General features: G+C 36.0%; 1 protein-coding gene across 1 annotated transcript in view; it reads right to left on the reverse strand.

Annotated features, from left to right (window-relative positions):
- The window catches only part of LOC131143489 (DNA gyrase subunit B, chloroplastic/mitochondrial-like), a 108,487-nt gene that overhangs the window by 33,892 nt on the left and 56,680 nt on the right, over window positions 1–17,915 (reverse strand). Inside the window, exons 7-14 of the mRNA XM_058091825.1 lie at window positions 16,984–17,134; window positions 16,768–16,844; window positions 14,661–14,771; window positions 4,851–4,921; window positions 4,618–4,759; window positions 1,557–1,655; window positions 1,287–1,415; window positions 1,025–1,139 (exon numbers count right to left, since the gene is read on the reverse strand). Of these exons, the coding sequence (XP_057947808.1) occupies window positions 1,025–1,139; window positions 1,287–1,415; window positions 1,557–1,655; window positions 4,618–4,759; window positions 4,851–4,921; window positions 14,661–14,771; window positions 16,768–16,844; window positions 16,984–17,134 (895 nt within the window). The remainder of the gene's footprint in view (window positions 1–1,024; window positions 1,140–1,286; window positions 1,416–1,556; window positions 1,656–4,617; window positions 4,760–4,850; window positions 4,922–14,660; window positions 14,772–16,767; window positions 16,845–16,983; window positions 17,135–17,915) is intronic.

Consider the following 17,915-nt stretch of genomic DNA (forward strand, 5'->3'; position numbering starts at 1 on the left):
AGAAAACACACCTGACTAGTCCAAAGATCAAGAACGAATGTCCCTCCCCAAAGAAAGGTTACTCCCACTCAATAAAGACAACAAAGATGACAATTCCACCATCTCCCGATCGTTTAGATGTCTCTTGAAATGAAGATTCCAAGAAACCAAAGGACTACTCAATTCACCAACAAAAGAAGAAATGGCATTATTTAGTTCAAAACTTAGATGAATAGGATGTGAGAAAGAAGTAGAAAATGGTGCATTTCCCAGCCAAGGGTCTGTCCAAAGGCAAATATGAGAACCCCTCCCTACCTCAAATTTAGTGTGAGGGATGAAAGAAGGATAGATATGAGAAATGGATCTCTACGAACTTTTCAAAGAGCATATTAAATTAGCACTTTAATTGACATTTGTAATTAACAAAGAGTGTTAATATTTATGTTAATTAACATTTTAACTAACATTTGTAATTTATTAAATAAAAGTAAGATTATTATTGTTTTATAAAAATTTAATATAATAGTCAATACCTAGACACACTATAATGCCCTCAACTATTTCAGTTAAAGTTATAGTTGTTGAAAATTTTAGGATATAGATTTAATTAAGTACACATTCTTAATAGGTTTTTTGTGTTGAACAATATAGTTATTCTTCATATATTTGTTACATACAAGTCAAGGGTATGATGGTCATCTTCAAAAAATACCTACTAGGATTCCCACGTTGAACCAAATATTGACATGGGAATCCTGTGTACATTCCTAGAAATCTTACAACGTGAACCAAACAAAAATATTCCCATGAGGCAAGCATCCTATTCCCAAGAATGAGCTTCCAGGTAATGTATTCCATGGGAATATTTCTTATGCCACAAACCAAATTGCCTGTAATAGGCTAAAGATACAATATGACAGAGTCATGAAGTTTTGAATGATTAATCATCCAGAAAGTGTTTTTCACCAATTTCAATTAAATGACGATATTGCTCCATGAAGCTCAAGCAGCATGTTTTGCATATGAAAAATATATATATATATACCTGATTCTTCAGGATTTGTGGCCGAGCAATCAGCTAGCTTTCCTGGAAGAGATGATGATCTCAACACACTCTTTTGTCTCACCAGTTCCCTTGCTCTCTTCGCAGCCAGAGCTGCCTAAACAGGGTAACAATAAGTGTGAGAAAGTTTAAGCCTTCAAATAATATGGGCAGCAGACCTATGTAGTCCTTGAGGAGAAAATTTTAATTCAGTAGTATGATAATTAATTCAAAATAATGTTGTCATGAGTGATGGCATGGGCACCTTGAGAGCATTCAAAGACTTGGAAAGTATTGAATCAAGTACATCTGGATGTAATTCCAAGTATTCAGTAAGATACTCTTGGACAGATTGATCAACTACTCTTCGAACCTCTGGATTTCCCAACCTTGTCTTTCAAAAACAGGCAGAACAAGCAGGGGGATAAGATATTAGCAATATAAGAGCAAGCAATCAAAATGCCAATTTCAAGTTGGCCAAAGTAATCAATGCCTGTGACATTACTAATTTATAAGCATAATGAACATAGAATACCTTTGTTTGCCCTTCAAACTCTGGATTTGGAACTTTGACAGAAATAATGCATGTTAACCCCTCTCTTACATGTTCACCACTTAAAGTAATATCCTTCTCCTGAAATGGAACAGAAAAACTTTCATATTAAAAGCTATGATTGCTCATATGTAGTTTTTTTTTTTTTTTTAGATTTAAATGCATGTTCCACTTGAATAAAGACTGTCAGCTGTCAGGAAGTGGCTTAAACGTTATAATTTGATGATACAATACATCTCGTTCTGCAAGAACATGCACTTGCACTTTAGTTCAAACAGATCAGTTTGGCACCTTGTTTGGTGGGTGGACATGAAGTATACACCTTGCAAGTGTTGGACTTCTCTTTCAATTTGCATCATATACAATGTAAATTTATCAAAATTCCAAAAGAATGGAACAAAATGAGAAAGTAAAAGTGCAAAGGTAGCATCAGGCAAATCTGCTAAAAAAACTAGCATCCACAACAATGTATGCATTTTCATATGATTTAACAGTAGCCAACCAGCGAACATACATTGGAAGACGAAGCATGAAAACACATAGCCACCTACAATCTCAGGAATCATGTCGACATGATAGAAACACAGAGAAACAAAACTATTTGTAAAATGTAGGATATAAGAATGCAAAATCAGAACAATCAGGTGCACCTCTACCTCAGGGGTTCTACATTGGTTTGGCCAGTGAAATATTACTGCATGTGTTTCATATAAATGCTAAAACCCCAGCCAAGAACAGATAATCATATGAAAGCGTAGTTATATGAAATGGGTGCGGGTGTGAGGAAGCAGGGAAATGGAGAAGATCAAAGCTTATGTGAAAATGGCGTCTTTATGTAGTAGTTAATATGTTGGAGTTTGCAATATTTCTTTTTAAAAGTATTATATATTAATTTGTATCTTATAGCTTTTATAGTTTATGCATATTTCGCCAATACTATATGTAACTTCATCTCGTTTGATTCCAAAAAAAAAACACACCTAGGCATATGGCCCACTAAATTTGAGGGTTATAGTGATGGGAGAGTGAGTTCAATCATGATGAGAGCAAGACTATCATGATTACCAAGTTCAATTAAGATCCAGTGCAAGAAGTGCCCTACCAAGGTTTTTCATGAGTAGTGCCACTTAGTAAGGATGCTCATGTAAGTAGTATGTGACTAAGTATGAAATAGCAGAAACCTTGAAGTACTGTGCTACTGCAGCAAAACTAGGAAGAGTAATCTTGAGAAATTATCTATAAGAAAAGCCACAGAAGTATGCTATGATACAAATCCATTGTGAAAAAATAAATTTAGTCAAGGCAAGTGCCTAGGTGGTAAACTGGAGTGAGCATTTGCAAAAATGCCTCAAGACCCTTTTAGATGAGGCAAGGTTAACAAGTCCTCACCTAAGGAGGACTGCCTTCCCAGGGAAATTTATTTGGAAAGATCAAGCTCCTTCTATGTCCAGAATGCACCACACAGTAATTGATCATCTGCTTTCTGAAAAATATGGTGAGAATAACCACTGTATGCTGCTTTTGTACATTAGAGTCAGAAATTGCCAACCTTCTATCAGTCTACTTCTCCATATAGCCAGTTGGGCACAATTTGCTTAAATTCAACTTCTGATGGGCCTTTTGTACTCGACAAAAGCTTTGGACATAAATCTCTGACTTTACAAATGCCTTCAATAAGACAGCTTATGGTTTTTGGGCAATGGAGTTAAACATTTATTATGCACCATTGAATGCAAGTCACATCAGCATCAGCGTTGTTCACATAGTGCACTTCGATAGAAGTTGAATCCCCTTGGTTGTCATGTATCTCTGTAGCTCATATTGAAAAGCAGATAGCTGAATCAGCAATCTTTTTCCTCCCTTTTTTCTTACGAAGCCACTGCTTGTACGATTTGTTCTATGTTTAGTTTAAATTAACTGCCTACTCCAGTAAAATAACCTCACAGTTCCCACAGTTTAAAGATCTGAAACTAATCACTAACATAACACTTGGTTTGCATGATGGAACGAGGTGGGAACAGAATGGAATAAAAAACTGAATAAAGAATATGTAATAATAAAGTGACAAATTCAATTCCATTCCATTCCTACATTGACGCATATTAAATCAAGCAAGAAAAGAAATCAGGGGGCATTGCTCTAAGGGGAATAGTAATAACAAAATTGGGAAGCAAAGCAAAGGTAAAACACCCCAATCTAACCAACAATGCAAAACGGGCTGCAAGTGCATCCGCAGAAACATAAAACATAAAACATAAATCTAATCTTTGGTAATCATTTTCCCAAAGAGATCTCTCAGATCAACTTTGAAGTCCAATAATCAATTAAGAGCATAATGAGAAAAATGCTGGCAGGGATTCTACTAATGTGTTTGTAAAACATGGAAAATGCACTGAAAATGACATAATCGCATTTCACAAAAGCATCCGGATCCCTTGGGAAAATGTGCTAATCAATAATGCTGTGGTTCCAACACTCACCAATTATAAATCATAATTGAATGCTTGGCGCAATAATTGATTCAGCAACCGTACAACTCAATTCCCTGAGAAGCTCCATGATTAGTTCCTACCTTGTTTCTTTCTTTCTTTTTTCTTTTTTTTTTTTTTTTTTTTTTATAAGCAAAGAGAAAATTCAATAAAAAGGCACCAAGGGGGTGCCACCCATGTATAAACAAGAAAAGTGAGAGGAAAGAAAATGATGGATCAACAATGCAACAGAGTACCCAAGACATCAAAAATTTAATGAGTCACCAGAATCTAATGCCCCACTGAACTAGCTTGAAAGAGAAGCAAGCCATCTACTCTAGAGGATTGTGGGAGAAGTAGACTCATCCCCATCCTCATTCATTCAGAGAAATACAACATTATTTCAATTGATAACCAATAAAGTTGGAATACTAGGGAATTTTATATGAATGAGATAAAAAATGCTGTAGATCAAACTATCAATAAAAAGTAAATGAAATTGAAGAAAAAATAGTTTTAATTGATGGGACTAAAGAAAATGACCAAACAGGCTAATAGTTAGATAAGGCTGACACCTTGATAATCTTTGACTTCTTCCCAAGGTTATTAAGAGTTCTTGTTAACGAGGCTTTCACACCATCAATATGAGTACCGCCATCAATTGTGCGTATGCTGTTAGCATATCCCAACATCATATCTGAATATGCATCTGAACACCTAAGAAGGAATAAATAGGGAAGTTAAATAACGGTGAAACATTCACGGAATGTGCAAAGGAAATGTAGGTAAAACGCCACTGAGGTTTTACCATTGAAAAGCCACATCAATGGTGATTCCATCTGTTTCTTTCCTGAAACCCACAATGTCATGAAGTGGTTTCTGGAACATATAACCATTAGTCACTATTTGGCACAACATAAGGCAAATACAAAATCAAGAGTTACTACAAGTCCCCATAATCAGCTGACTAAAGAAAACAATAAATTTTTTCTCTTCCAAGTTCTTATTCATCAATCCACCCTTATCACAGAGGGGTCAGTGGTATCAAGCTGCACAGTTAAGATCCCAAAGGTCAAAAGGCAGATTAGAGGACAGGAGAGAAGGCAGCAGAGGTTTATCATCAGGAATAACCCAAAGGAAAAGAAAATAAAAGTAAAAAAAAAAAGCTATCACTTTTTTCCAACAAATAAAATGAAATGTGAAAAGGGAATGTAGATGCAAAGAGAGAATATGCCTAATGGCAGATTGTTTTTAATGACATCTAAATAATAAAATGGAGCTTTGTAGTGTCATCAAAGAATCATGCAAGCATCAGATTCTAATATAAATACTTCACTCATTTATGTGTGTTTATGCAACATCATGATTATGTATTATCCATATATGCATGTATCAGCATATTGTCACAGAAAAAATGCATCAAGATGTCAATCCTTCAAAATTAAAATCAAATTTTAGAGAATTTTAGATCAGTTGGCATATTATTCTAAAATCTATCACTACGGATGCCAAGTTGCCACTGCTCCCTCACCCACCCTACCACCACAATGAAATCTCCAACCACCTTTACCACCACTACCAACCCTCCCAAATACCCAACACCATCACCTCCACGACCAACACCATATTAACCAGGACAGATCACTGTGGATTCATTATGATTCTATGCACTCATCCAAACATGTTTATTTTTTTCTTTTTTTCTAATAGAAAAAGAAAACTTTGAAAACATCCTGAAAACAAAGAAAACCAAAAACAAAATCCCCTAAAACATCCTGCGCTATATAAGTCCTGAAGAGAAGCCAAATACGTTGTCCTATCCCAAGGAAGCCCCACTGATAATCTCTTTTCAGGAAAAATTCAATCATTATTCCCATCTAAATTCTCCAAAACACAGCAAAAAAAAGGGCACCTCCTCATTCTCTTCTCATTCTTACCTTTTCCAGAACCAGTAAAAGATATAGCCAAGAGCTCCTCCTCCAACTTTGGACAAACTCACCAAAAATTCCAAAAAATGTATTCCACAATCCCAAGCAAAAGAGCAATGTAAAAACAAATGAGACACGTCCTCAAAACTATTCCCACACATGAAAAACATATCCAGAGACAATGCTGTATAAGGCCTCCTACTCTGCAGCAGATTGACAATGTTAACTGCCTAAAGTGCCACTAGCCAAATAAATCATAATTTTCATGAAAAAAAAAGGGAAAAACATTTTCCATTTCATATTTTTCAAAAAAGAAATACATGGAACAATCCCAATAAACCCTACAATTTTAAACTTAACCATGACTATTGAACATAATAATATGTCACTAATCATACAATTTTTTCTGTTATTTTTCTTTAATAGGCAAAAGGAAAAAAACATACAAGGCTTAACTTGTTCCCATGCTGATGAATGAACTTTTGAAAATAAGCTGAGTTATTTAGGCTGCTGTAAAATTGTTTGCAAGCCCCCCTCCCCGCCCCACAAAAAAAAAAAATCTATTGAAAAGGAAAGGATGATTCTTGACTGTTTGGCAACAAATTTGTAAATTTTATGAAATCTCTAAAATGACCGAAATCTTTAAAAAATCAATTTGTTTACCTTCACTTATCCTTTTCTGTACATAAGCAAACAATATGACTATCTTCAAACCCTTTGAATGGTACCCCCAAGGTCTTAAATTTTGATTTCGACTCAAATTTCGAAGCTCCAAAAGTACAGAAATTTCGATTTCTATGTCAATTTCGATTTGAAAAAATAACGGAAATTAGTAGTAAAACAAGGAATTCTTTGTGAAACTTTAGAAATAGTTAACAAACATAAAAATATAAGTTTTAGGACTAATATATTACAAATTAAATACATCTATGTTTTTTATGAGATGGAAAAGTTGTAAAATAGTATATGTATCAAACATATTTTTAAGATAATCTACATTAAACCTATTCAGTTAATACAAATGAAATTTATAAATCATTTAAATATTATTTATTATACAAATAATGATAATTTAGACATGAATGGTTAAAAAAACATGTTACTGTAACTTTATGTTTTCATATAATTTCAAAAACACTTGTAATAATATTTTGTTTCGATAAAATAAATTAAGATAGAAATTTCACTTCACTCCTAAATTTCTCATTTGAATTTTGACGAAATTTCATCATATAGTTAAAATTACTACAAGTTTCGATAAAATTTCGAGATTTCGATAAATTTTGGATGATTCGTTGCGATTTCGACGGAAATTATGCAAGACGGAAATCGAATGCCATGTCGATTTCTAGGGTTGCGGAAATCGGAAATTTCGACAGAAATTTCTACAATTTCATGGAAATTTAAGACCATGGTTGGTGCTCAAAAAATTTTGGATGATATGGGAATGTGGCTAGCTGATTTGGAGGGAATGAGGTTTGATTAGATGGGTCTAAAAGAAAAGCAACTAAAGGTTGGCAAGAACCAGCAAGATTACAAAGCTCTATCAAATATGAAGGGAAGGACTTGGGTTTTATAAATTAGGTTTGTTAGTTTTGTTTGTTTTTATTTCCTTTTTGGTTTCCTTTTTCTTGTTTTCATTTATTTTTTCTGCAATGGGGAACTGTTGCCCTCTCCTAGGTTGTAATTCTCTCTTTTCTCATACTTAGTATGTTTATTTTGTAATAACGGGAAAAAAAAAAAAAAAAAAAACTGTACTCTACGTAACTCTCCCTGTAACCTGCTAACACTTAGTAATGGCCTTTCAATATTTGTTGATACGGGTTGGCCCAGTCACAGTTTTATTTTGAGCTCAGTTTGAATTCTAGTTTTAGGCTTTAAACCATGCTTAGCCTGGTGAGAACACCCCAAAAGTTATAAATAAATAAATAAATAAATGAGGCGGCTGTAGACTGAGAAAAATTGTCATGCCAGATAAGTGCAATTTTCAAACCTATGTACAGTTGGACTTTGGTCAAATATGAGTAAGCAAGCCCCAGTACTTTTTGAAATTCCAATATCAGGTGAAGTCTTTATAGGTTCTGACTGACAAAATGCTCCCTCTGGTTTGCAATATTTTTGCATATTGTTCTATGCTATTTCTTGATGGGACCGTGGCATGCTGCTGATGAATATGATGGCCAAGTCAGAGAGATGACATTTAGATCCTTGTGTAACAGTCCCATGTGCCCTCCAGACACAGCTGTGACAGAGTGGCAGCACTATGTTTTGTCATCAGATAAGAAAGTGCTGGTGCGATTTCCAATTTTATCCTTTCTTTTAGTTTCCTAACAGCAAATTTTGAACTTGTCCTTTTTCTTTTTGGCTGCTCTCATGAACTCTTTCTGCCATGAGATTATCAGGCTCTGTGTGCATGCATGCGTGCTTTTGCATGTTCATCTGCTTATGCATTGACAAGAGCTATATTTTCTTGGTCTAGGTGTTTGAAACTGTTCAACAGGCACATGATGTTCCATTTGGGTCTTATGTTGAGGTATGAGATGCATTAGACATCTTTATTTTACCCGTTCTTCCTTTGCATGGTGTAGTAATTGTTAAGAGGTTATACATGTCTTTTATTATAATAATTATTGAGTGTGTTAGTATGTTAATTAGTGAGAGTTCGTAAGGGTATTATTGTCATTAGATGTATTTAATTTGTATATAAATAAAGGAAGAGACCTATCTTCAAGTTAGGTCATTCATTTTAATCAAATCTTAACATGATATCAGAGCATGATCCAACCTAAACCCTATTCCCCTCAGCCATCGCCAAAAAACACCATTCCTGAGGCTGTTCTTCCCAAATCCACCTCCATCCCATATTATTTCATAAATCCAACCATATACCCATAAATAGCGCCCCCCCCCCCCCCAAAAAAGGACCCACCCCACAAAACCTCATTGCCAGAGGACACCTCACGCGCCCTCAAGCGCCAGCCAAATGTCAGGGGCTGACCCCTTGTTCCGGTGCAAGTGAGGTTCCAACTACTTTTTTCTGCTTTTTCCCTCTGACATGCCCTGATTCCTTCTTTGGGCTATATTATCAAGCTGTTAGGCCAGTCTTTTGCTAAAAAATTCAACCTTTTTCGACCATGTACTCACGGTATTCCATTCATTTCTGTTCAGGGTTTGTGAAAGCTTCTTTGTGAGTTTTTTGGAACCGTGGCAGCATTCGTATGTTCAGTTGTGAGGTTGTGGTGGCGCTATCCCATCGGTGAGTTTTTCACCACGTCTGTTGTTGTGTCGGTGCTTCACATAGTTTGTGATTTACCCGATTAGTTTTGATTATTCTTTTTGTTTTTGGTGTGACTACCGATTTGTGAGTGTTGGGATGGAATCTCTGAATTCCAATGATTTGTTTCCTACATCACTGTCACAAATAACGACTCAAAAGTTGGATGTAAAGAACTATGTTCAATGGTATAAAGCTATTCGGATTTATTTAGCAAGATTAAAGAAATCTGACCGCCTTCTCCAATCTAATTCTTCTGATGATGAGAGAAAAGACGTGTGGGTCCTAGAAGATGCCTTAATTGTTTCCCTTTTTTGGAATTCAATGGAGCCACAGATTGCATAGATGTGTATGCATCTAGATACGTGCAATGTCAAACTTTTATACTTACACGTATGTATGATTTATCCTAGGAATACTTTTAGTTACAACAAGGAGGTAGGAGTATTGAAGATTATTTTGTAGAGATGAAGTGTATTCATGAGGAGCTTAACGTCATGCAACCTACAACTGCCAACATTTGTGAGATGCAGAAGCAGCAGAGAGAACAGATGATAGTTCTTCATGTTCTAGCAGGCTTGAGACCAGAGTTTGAGATAGTTTAGTCTCAGATACTCAGTAGTGCCGAGCTACCATCATTTGCTGATGTTTATTCTCATTTCCTTCATGCTTCCTTTAGCACGCATTCTCCTGCTCTAGCATCTGACTCTAAGAGGACGATCTTTGCTACATAGGGTGATTCTAGTTCTTTACCAAATAACCGCAAAAGTTATGGCGGTGTTCAAGTGGTTGTAGTGGTAGAGACGGACAAGCGCAAGTGCACTTATTGTGGACGAAATAATCATACCATTGAGCAGTGTTGGGATCTTTGCGGCAGATCTTCACATGTTGCCAATGCAGCCACTACTGACTTCACACCTTTGGAGGCAGCCAATGCAGCCACCACTGATTCCTCACCTTTGGGGTTGTGCAGGGGGCAACAAACTGTATTCCAAAGTCTAGAAGTATCAAGCGTCACAACAAGCTCCTCCTCCCACTGCATCTCTTGCCCAAACAGGTAATCACACAATATGCCTGTCATCAAGTACTTCTCGTCCTAGTCCTGGGGTCATAGACTCCATTGCCACTAATCATATCACAACTATACTTAGCTTTTTCTCCATTGTTCAATATCCTGCAAATTTACCTTGTGTTACTGTTGCTGATGGATCTACTATCAAGGGAATTGGGACTGTAAATCCCACTTCTTCTATTTCTCTTCCTTCGGTTTTATATATTGCCAAATTTCCTTTCAACCTTATGTCCATTACCAAATTACTAAATCCATGAATTGTTTAGTGACATTCTTCCCTAATTTAGTGGTTGTTCAGGATTCGAAGACGAGGAAGACGATTGGTGGAAGGCTTGAAGCTGGTGGACTCTTATCACTTTGAGCTGCTATCTCCTTCTACCGCCTGCACTGCTGCTGCCACACCTTTTCAAATTCATTTTGGCCTAGGTCATTCTTTATTAGAAAAGTTAAAATGTTTTGTTCCTATTTTGAGTTCTGTGTCTAGTCTCAATTGTGCGTCTTGTCAATTGGAAAAGCACCATGGTGTTTCTTTCGCCTCTGGAGTCAATAAACGAGCTGCAAGCCCTATTATGTTAATTTATTCAGATGTTTGGGGTCTTAGTAGGATTGTGTCCGAGTTGGGTTTCCAGTATTTTGTAACCTTTGTGGATGATTATTCAAAAATGACTTGGTTATATTCAAGGTCTTAAATTTCGATTTTGACTCAAATTTCGAAGCTCCAAAAGTACAGAAATTTCAATTGAAATTTTGATTTCGATTTCAATTTGAAAAAATAAAAACAGAAATCAGTAGTGAAGCATAGAATTCTTTGTGAAACTTTAGAAATGGTTAACAAACATAATAATGTAAGTTTTAGGACTAATATGCTACAAGTTAAATACATCTATGTTGTGTATGAAATGGAAAAGTTGTAATATAGTATGTGTATCAAACATACTTGTAAGACAATAGTAAACATATTCAGCTAATACAAATGAAATTCATAAATCATTTAAATATTATTTATTATACAAATATTGATAATTTAGACATAAATGGTTAAATAAAATGCTGCTGTAAGTTTATTTTTTCATATAATTTCAAAGGTTTGCAATAATATTTTGTTTCGATAAAATAAATTAAGAGAGAATTTTCACTTCACTCCTAAATCCATTATTTGAATTTCAAAGAAATTTCATTGCATAGTTAAAATTTAGACAAGTTTCGCTGAAATTTCGAGATTTCAATAAATTTCGAGATGATTCGTTGAGATTTCGGTGGAAATTATGCAAAACAGAAATCGATTGTCATTTCAATTTCGAGGATGACGGAAATTGGAAATTTCAACAGAAACTTCGACAATTTTGTGGAAATTTAAGACCATGGGTACCCCCAGTACCCTGCTCACCATCCTCATTTTTCAGAAACCCTCTTAGGAACATATTTGCTGCAGCCATCACTATCAAAAACCCTATTCACCATTGAAATCACCCCCCCCCCCCCCCGCCCGCGGGGGGAGTTCACAGTTGACAATGTGGAGAGAATCCATCTAAACTCAACCTCCAACTCTCTAGGTATATAATCCCACAGCATTTAATGTTTTCTGAAATAGCACCTATATCTTCTGAAGCCCAGACCCTCATGTCTTCCTCCCTGCTTAGATAGAAATCCTCCTCGATAGCGTGTTCAAATTTGATCTGCTCATCTGCCCTTTTTGTCTCTCCTTCAACAACTTTTATATTTGATCTAGAGCTAGAGCATCTTGAGCTTGGGCGAGGTTTTTTGGATACATCAATATAAATTTCGTTCAGCCCTGCTGAGATTAGATTTGGGCAAGCTTCCCCAGAAAAAGCCAACCCTCTCAATTTCAGCCCCAAGAACCTGCTTCCCTCCTTGGTAGCATGTTCAAATTTGATCTGCTCATCTGCCCTTTTTGTCTCCCCCTCAATAACTTTTATATTTGATCTAGAGCTAGGGCACCTTGTGCTTGGGCCAGATTTTTTGGATACGTCAATATAAATTTCGTTCAAGCCTGCTGAGATTAGATTTGGGCAAGCTTCCCCAGAAAAGTGAACCCTCTCAATTTCAGCCCCAAGAACCTGCTTCACCTTATCATTAAGGCCCCAAACCACCAATCCCCTAACTCTCTAAAGCCTGTAAAGATACAGTGCTTATTCTGGCCCAACTGTTTGAGATTCAAATTTGGAGGAAAAAAAAAAAAAGATGTAAAGTTCTCCAGATCCTGGCCCATCCCATCTGAGTGCATGACCAGCACACATCTTCTTGCTCTTCCCTTCTTCACTGGCCTATAACCCTAGCTACATACATCACAAACCTCTTTCCATAGCTTGCTACCGCACTCAGATCAAAACCACGTCTATGGAAACAACCAGAGATTGCAATCTTGTAGCCCTTTAGAAACCTCATTTCTCTCCCTTCTCCTTACCAACATCCATAGCTGTGCTGCCATTACAGCTCTCCCCTCCGGGCCCCTCAATATGTTTCTCCTCCTCCCTCACCTGACAAACTATGCCCACAGTTCCTTAAGCTTTTGCACCACCATCATGCCTCCACTAACCTCCGGAAACTCAAGAAAAATGTCTTTCCCATTCCTCTTCCGCATCAAGTTAAGGGTTCAATCTCCTTTGTACATCCTTCTAAACTAAGCTCATCAGCCCTAGTAGGCCACAAGTTTCCCCATGCCTGAATCAGCCAGCTAAAATCCTCGACATCCAAATAAAGAGAGATTCTCTAATTTCTCTTATTTTCAGATATTCAAATCACATCCTTGACTTCTTCAATCATAAAATCAAAGGATTTTTACACTCAACACTCATGAACCTCATGCCCTTGTTTGTCATCTCCCTTCACAAACAAGAAGGATCTATATAGGCTCCTGCTAATTTGGAGAGAAAATATTCATATGATTTTATTAGTTAAAAACTATACAAATCCATAAATTGTAAGGCATTAGTACAAAACTGCTTTCATAGAAGCAATATTAAAGCTTTTAGCAAAGTTCATCCTACTCAAATATCATGTGCAGTGTATGTGCACAGTAGCGCAATTTGGTATAATACAACAATCTATAACAACCATTTGAGTATAAATTAGGTACAAACATGACATAACAATCTTTTTATACACAGAAAATTATTGAGAAGGAGAGGATAACATATCCTCCTACAGCAAACAAAAGAAAATGACAAAACTAGAACAACGTCTAATGTAACAAAGCCCCCCCAATCTCTTTTGCATATCAATGAACCACACTCATCCAAACAAGTCAAAAGGCAGAGTGTTAGGGTGTGACAATGTAATGGGGAAAATGGGGGAGTGAGATATTGCTATAATTGTATTCTTCAGAGATTTAGAATGAATATATGAATATCTGTGTTATCGCTTGTATGGTGATTCTCTTGTAGATGAATAATACAAGTAGTTCTTTTCATTGTGGTGTTCTATTGCCTTGGATTATGATGTCTCTGATTGTTATAGTCTTATTCGGTGTATAAGAATATATTGCTCATGTGAAATCCTATTGTTCCTTGTTTTCCTTGAGTATTGAGACTCACCTGGTGCTCGTACTTGCAGGCTTGAACGTGTGAGAGTTGGCTGACTTGTCGAGGGAGAGCTCTCAACGAGTGCCACACGGCCCTTACTTGAGTCCCATTTTGGGGGTCCGTGACACAAAGCACTAATGTAAACAAAAAAAGTTACTCTACTCCAGATCAAATCAGGACACATCTATTGAAGATTGTAGAACTACTCTCCGACCAAATACACCAGACTGCAGAAAAAATAATGCATCTCTAGAGATTTATCTGCTCCTCAGTCCTTACCACAACCAAAGGGCTTAAATTTCTGGAAAAGAACCTTCCACTAAAGGATGCACAAAACAAAGAAAAGAAGTATATAGCATGTCACTTTAGCATTAACTAAGGGGAAAAAAGTATCAACTGTCAAGGTGATTATAAAAGAAAATCAACTATAAGATGTAAAACTACTGCACCAAATTGGATGCCATGGAGCAGATCTAAGAACACCAAACTGAAAAATTAATATAGTTCCACAACTATATAATTTCATCAAAATTCATCAAGACTATATAGAAGTCTTCATACTCTTCTAGAAATATAAAGAGGTGTATGCTCAAAGTCAAAAAAAGCTAACAAAAAACCAACAAATCAAGAATAGCAACGGGAAGAGGTCAATCATATATCTTTTTTTCAAAAAACAAACAAACAAACTTTATCAGTATTCAGCCATTTCACGTACTCAATCAGTCCCCCAGCACAACAGTATTCGTTATACTGGTTCTTAAGTCAATCATATATATTTTTTTATTAAAAATAAAAAACATACTTTATCGGTATTCAGCCACTTCACGTACTCAATCAGTCCACCAGCATAACAGTATTCATTATACTGGTTCTTCTCCGGTTCAATGTCCTCCTTTCTAAGAGTAATACGAACCTGCAAGGGTTGAGCCACACAGAGTAAGTTGCAAACAACGAAACAGTGAGCTTCAAACTGGTACTGCATTAGGGAAATTTAAAAATATATATATGAAAAATTCTCAACAAAAAAAAACTGGTTCATTTAAACCTCAAATGCCAATAAAAAAACTAAGTGATAATTATTAACCAGAAAAGAAACCAAAAGAAAAAGAAACCTTCAAGCACACAGTGATGGCTGTGCCCTGAGGTTTGGCTCCAGTGGACATGGGCAGGCTGCAAATATCCTGATAATAGGAGGTCACAGGTTCGATTCTGCATGGGAGTGCATTATCAACTGACCTGGGCGTGATTGGGGGGCAAGCCTCTGCAACTCCCCCGCCCCCCCCCCACCACCACCACCACCACCACCACCACCACCACACGAAGGGTCCAAAGAGCATGTCCAGGCTCCAGAGTTCAGAGTTGCAAAAATAAAAATAAAAATGCGTGCCCCAGCAATTGCAGAAAAGAATACTGACTCAATCCTTCAACAGCCTAATTTTGTTTCCACCCTCAAATAAATCCATTATTGACACTGAGCAAAGCAAGCAAGATTTAACCCTTTTTTATAAAAGAAAATGATATTATTAAAGCCACGAAGAAGTACATGATGGAGGACAAGAAGTCCTCTCTGAATAACAAGAATTACAGGAAAGAAGCCATAATACACCAAAAGAACATAAAAAAATACAATACAAATATCAATTATAAGAGCGCCGCCCTCCAATCTCTCATGAGGATGAACAGAAGTAATCCCTAAAAAAAAAAATTCAAGAGACTGCCCTCAAAAGGAAGTGATGAAAGAAGTTCTATCCCATAATAGCAATGATCAAGTTGAGCGAACTTTAAAAACCCTAGCATTCCTCTCAATCCACATGGTCCAAAGGACGATGAGGACAGCCGCATACCAAAAAGCTCTACCATTTCTATTCTTTCTGAAACCCTTGTAGTTAACCAATAACAAGTCACCCACCTTTACCAAAGCCACCACTCTTCCCCCACAAATAAAACAAAGGGCATTCCAAAGCTCCAATGAAACCCTGCAATGCATAAAAAGATGGGCATTCGTCTTGTAGCTTTCATAGCACATGGAGCACAAGTCAGGACTGAGAGCTTATTAGGACCTTGAAGCAAATCATGTGTGTTAATCCTTTCTAGAATCACGGTCCAGACAAAGGCCTGAATCTTCCCAGACACTTTAGCCTTCCAAAGAATGTGGTTTGAAGGAAAAATGTTAGGGGAAGGGGTAGCAAACCTTATTTCATGCATAATATCATCATTCATAATGCCCTCAACTGTTCCAGTATGTTCCTTTCTATTCATATAACACAAGAAACAGCGAAAGGAAAAGAATTAATATCCTCAAGCAATCCACAGTCCCCTTAGAGTAATAAACACAGCACAAATGATTAAAAATTCAGCCAACACCCAGGCCAAAAAATGAAAAAGAAAGCTATTTTTTGCTGCAAATTTACCCTCCTTTTACTTGATGCTAGGTGGCTGGAACAAAAAAATTGCAATATAATTTTGACCACCGACCCATCATTCTCCAACTCAAAATAAATAAATAACTACATTCAAGTGTGACAAAGCATTGCCAATTTAAATGGATTGGCATTCAATTAATTGTTCCTAGTATAGAATCTCATTATTTCTAGCATGATTCTGTTTAAACAGGTGTTTGCATAGGTAATCAAGTAATCAGATGCATAGTCTTATGATTCTTATTCTCCATTTCAAAGAACAATGCATCTTAAAAACCATTTGACATCTAGTCTTATGACTCTTATTCTCCATTTCAAAGAACAATGCATCTTAAAAACCATTTGACATCTGTTACTGTCCAATTGCCAAACAGCTCCTAGAATATTAAAAAATGAGGAGGGAAAAATGAGACTGAAATTTTCCTGAAAATGAAAGAAGAATGACTCAGAGTTAAGCATGTGGCAAAGAACTATAAAGCATAACTTTACCTCAGGGTTTAGAAAAGCAAGCTCTCTAACTCGTCCAGATATTGTGTTGTAGTCAAACTGAATTGCAGTAGTGAATACTATTTAAAAAAAATTAAAAAAAGGACAGTTAAAAAAGCATGTAAAAACATCCAATTACAAGAATCATTCGAAAACTGCAAATGAAACACAAACACAAAACCATCAAAAACACATCAAGTTCAAAGGGGCAAACAAAACCTTCCTTGTCAGGCCAAAACCTGATGCGAGTTCCACAACGATCATTTGATTCAATAGGAAGCACACGGCGTTTTAGAGCAGTCAGTGGCTTCCCACGGGAATATTTCTGCTGATATTCCTTTCCATCACGCCAAACAGTAACTTCTAATGTCTATGAAGCAAGACACAACCAAATTAAAAAACCTCTAAATGATAAGGGACAAAGGACCAACAACCAACCACTGAATGTATACAAGATAATTCAACATTGTATTGTGGGGCAGTCCATGACCATATTACACAATGTCAATGCAAAAGACCAATAACCATCAACTGAATGTGTATGAGATAATTCAACATTGTATTGTGGGGCAGTCCATGACCATATTACACAATGTCAATGCTAGGCAGAAATAAATCTGCCAGTAAAATTGAAGAGCTTAAATTTAACCAAATACATGTCTTAAATTTCCAAAATTGTCAAATTTCCATCGAAATTTCTGCTTTCCATCACCTTCACAATCGAAATGGAAGTCAATTCCATCTTACAAATTTTTTGTCAAAATTTCAGTGAATCAACCAAAATTTATCAAAATTTAAAAATTTGAGCGAAACTTGTTGAAATTTTAACTACAGAATGAAATTTCCTTGGAATTCAAATTTATTATTTAAAAGCAATGTGAAATTTCTCTCTTAATTATCTTTTCTTTTATTGAAACAAAAGATTATTAAAAGGGCTTTTGAAATTACGTGAAAAATTAAACTTAGATTTTAGCAACAATATTTTATTTAACCATTCATGTCTAAATTATTTTATTTATATAACAAATTTTATTTAATTAATTTATGAATTCATTTATATTAACCAAATGACATATTACAACTATTGCACCGTATACATAATATAGATGCATTTAATTTATAATATATTTGTCCAAAAGCTTACATTCTCA

The sequence above is a fragment of the Malania oleifera genome, chromosome 11 (assembly GCF_029873635.1).
Source record: "Malania oleifera isolate guangnan ecotype guangnan chromosome 11, ASM2987363v1, whole genome shotgun sequence".
Taxonomy (NCBI): domain Eukaryota; kingdom Viridiplantae; phylum Streptophyta; class Magnoliopsida; order Santalales; family Ximeniaceae; genus Malania; species Malania oleifera.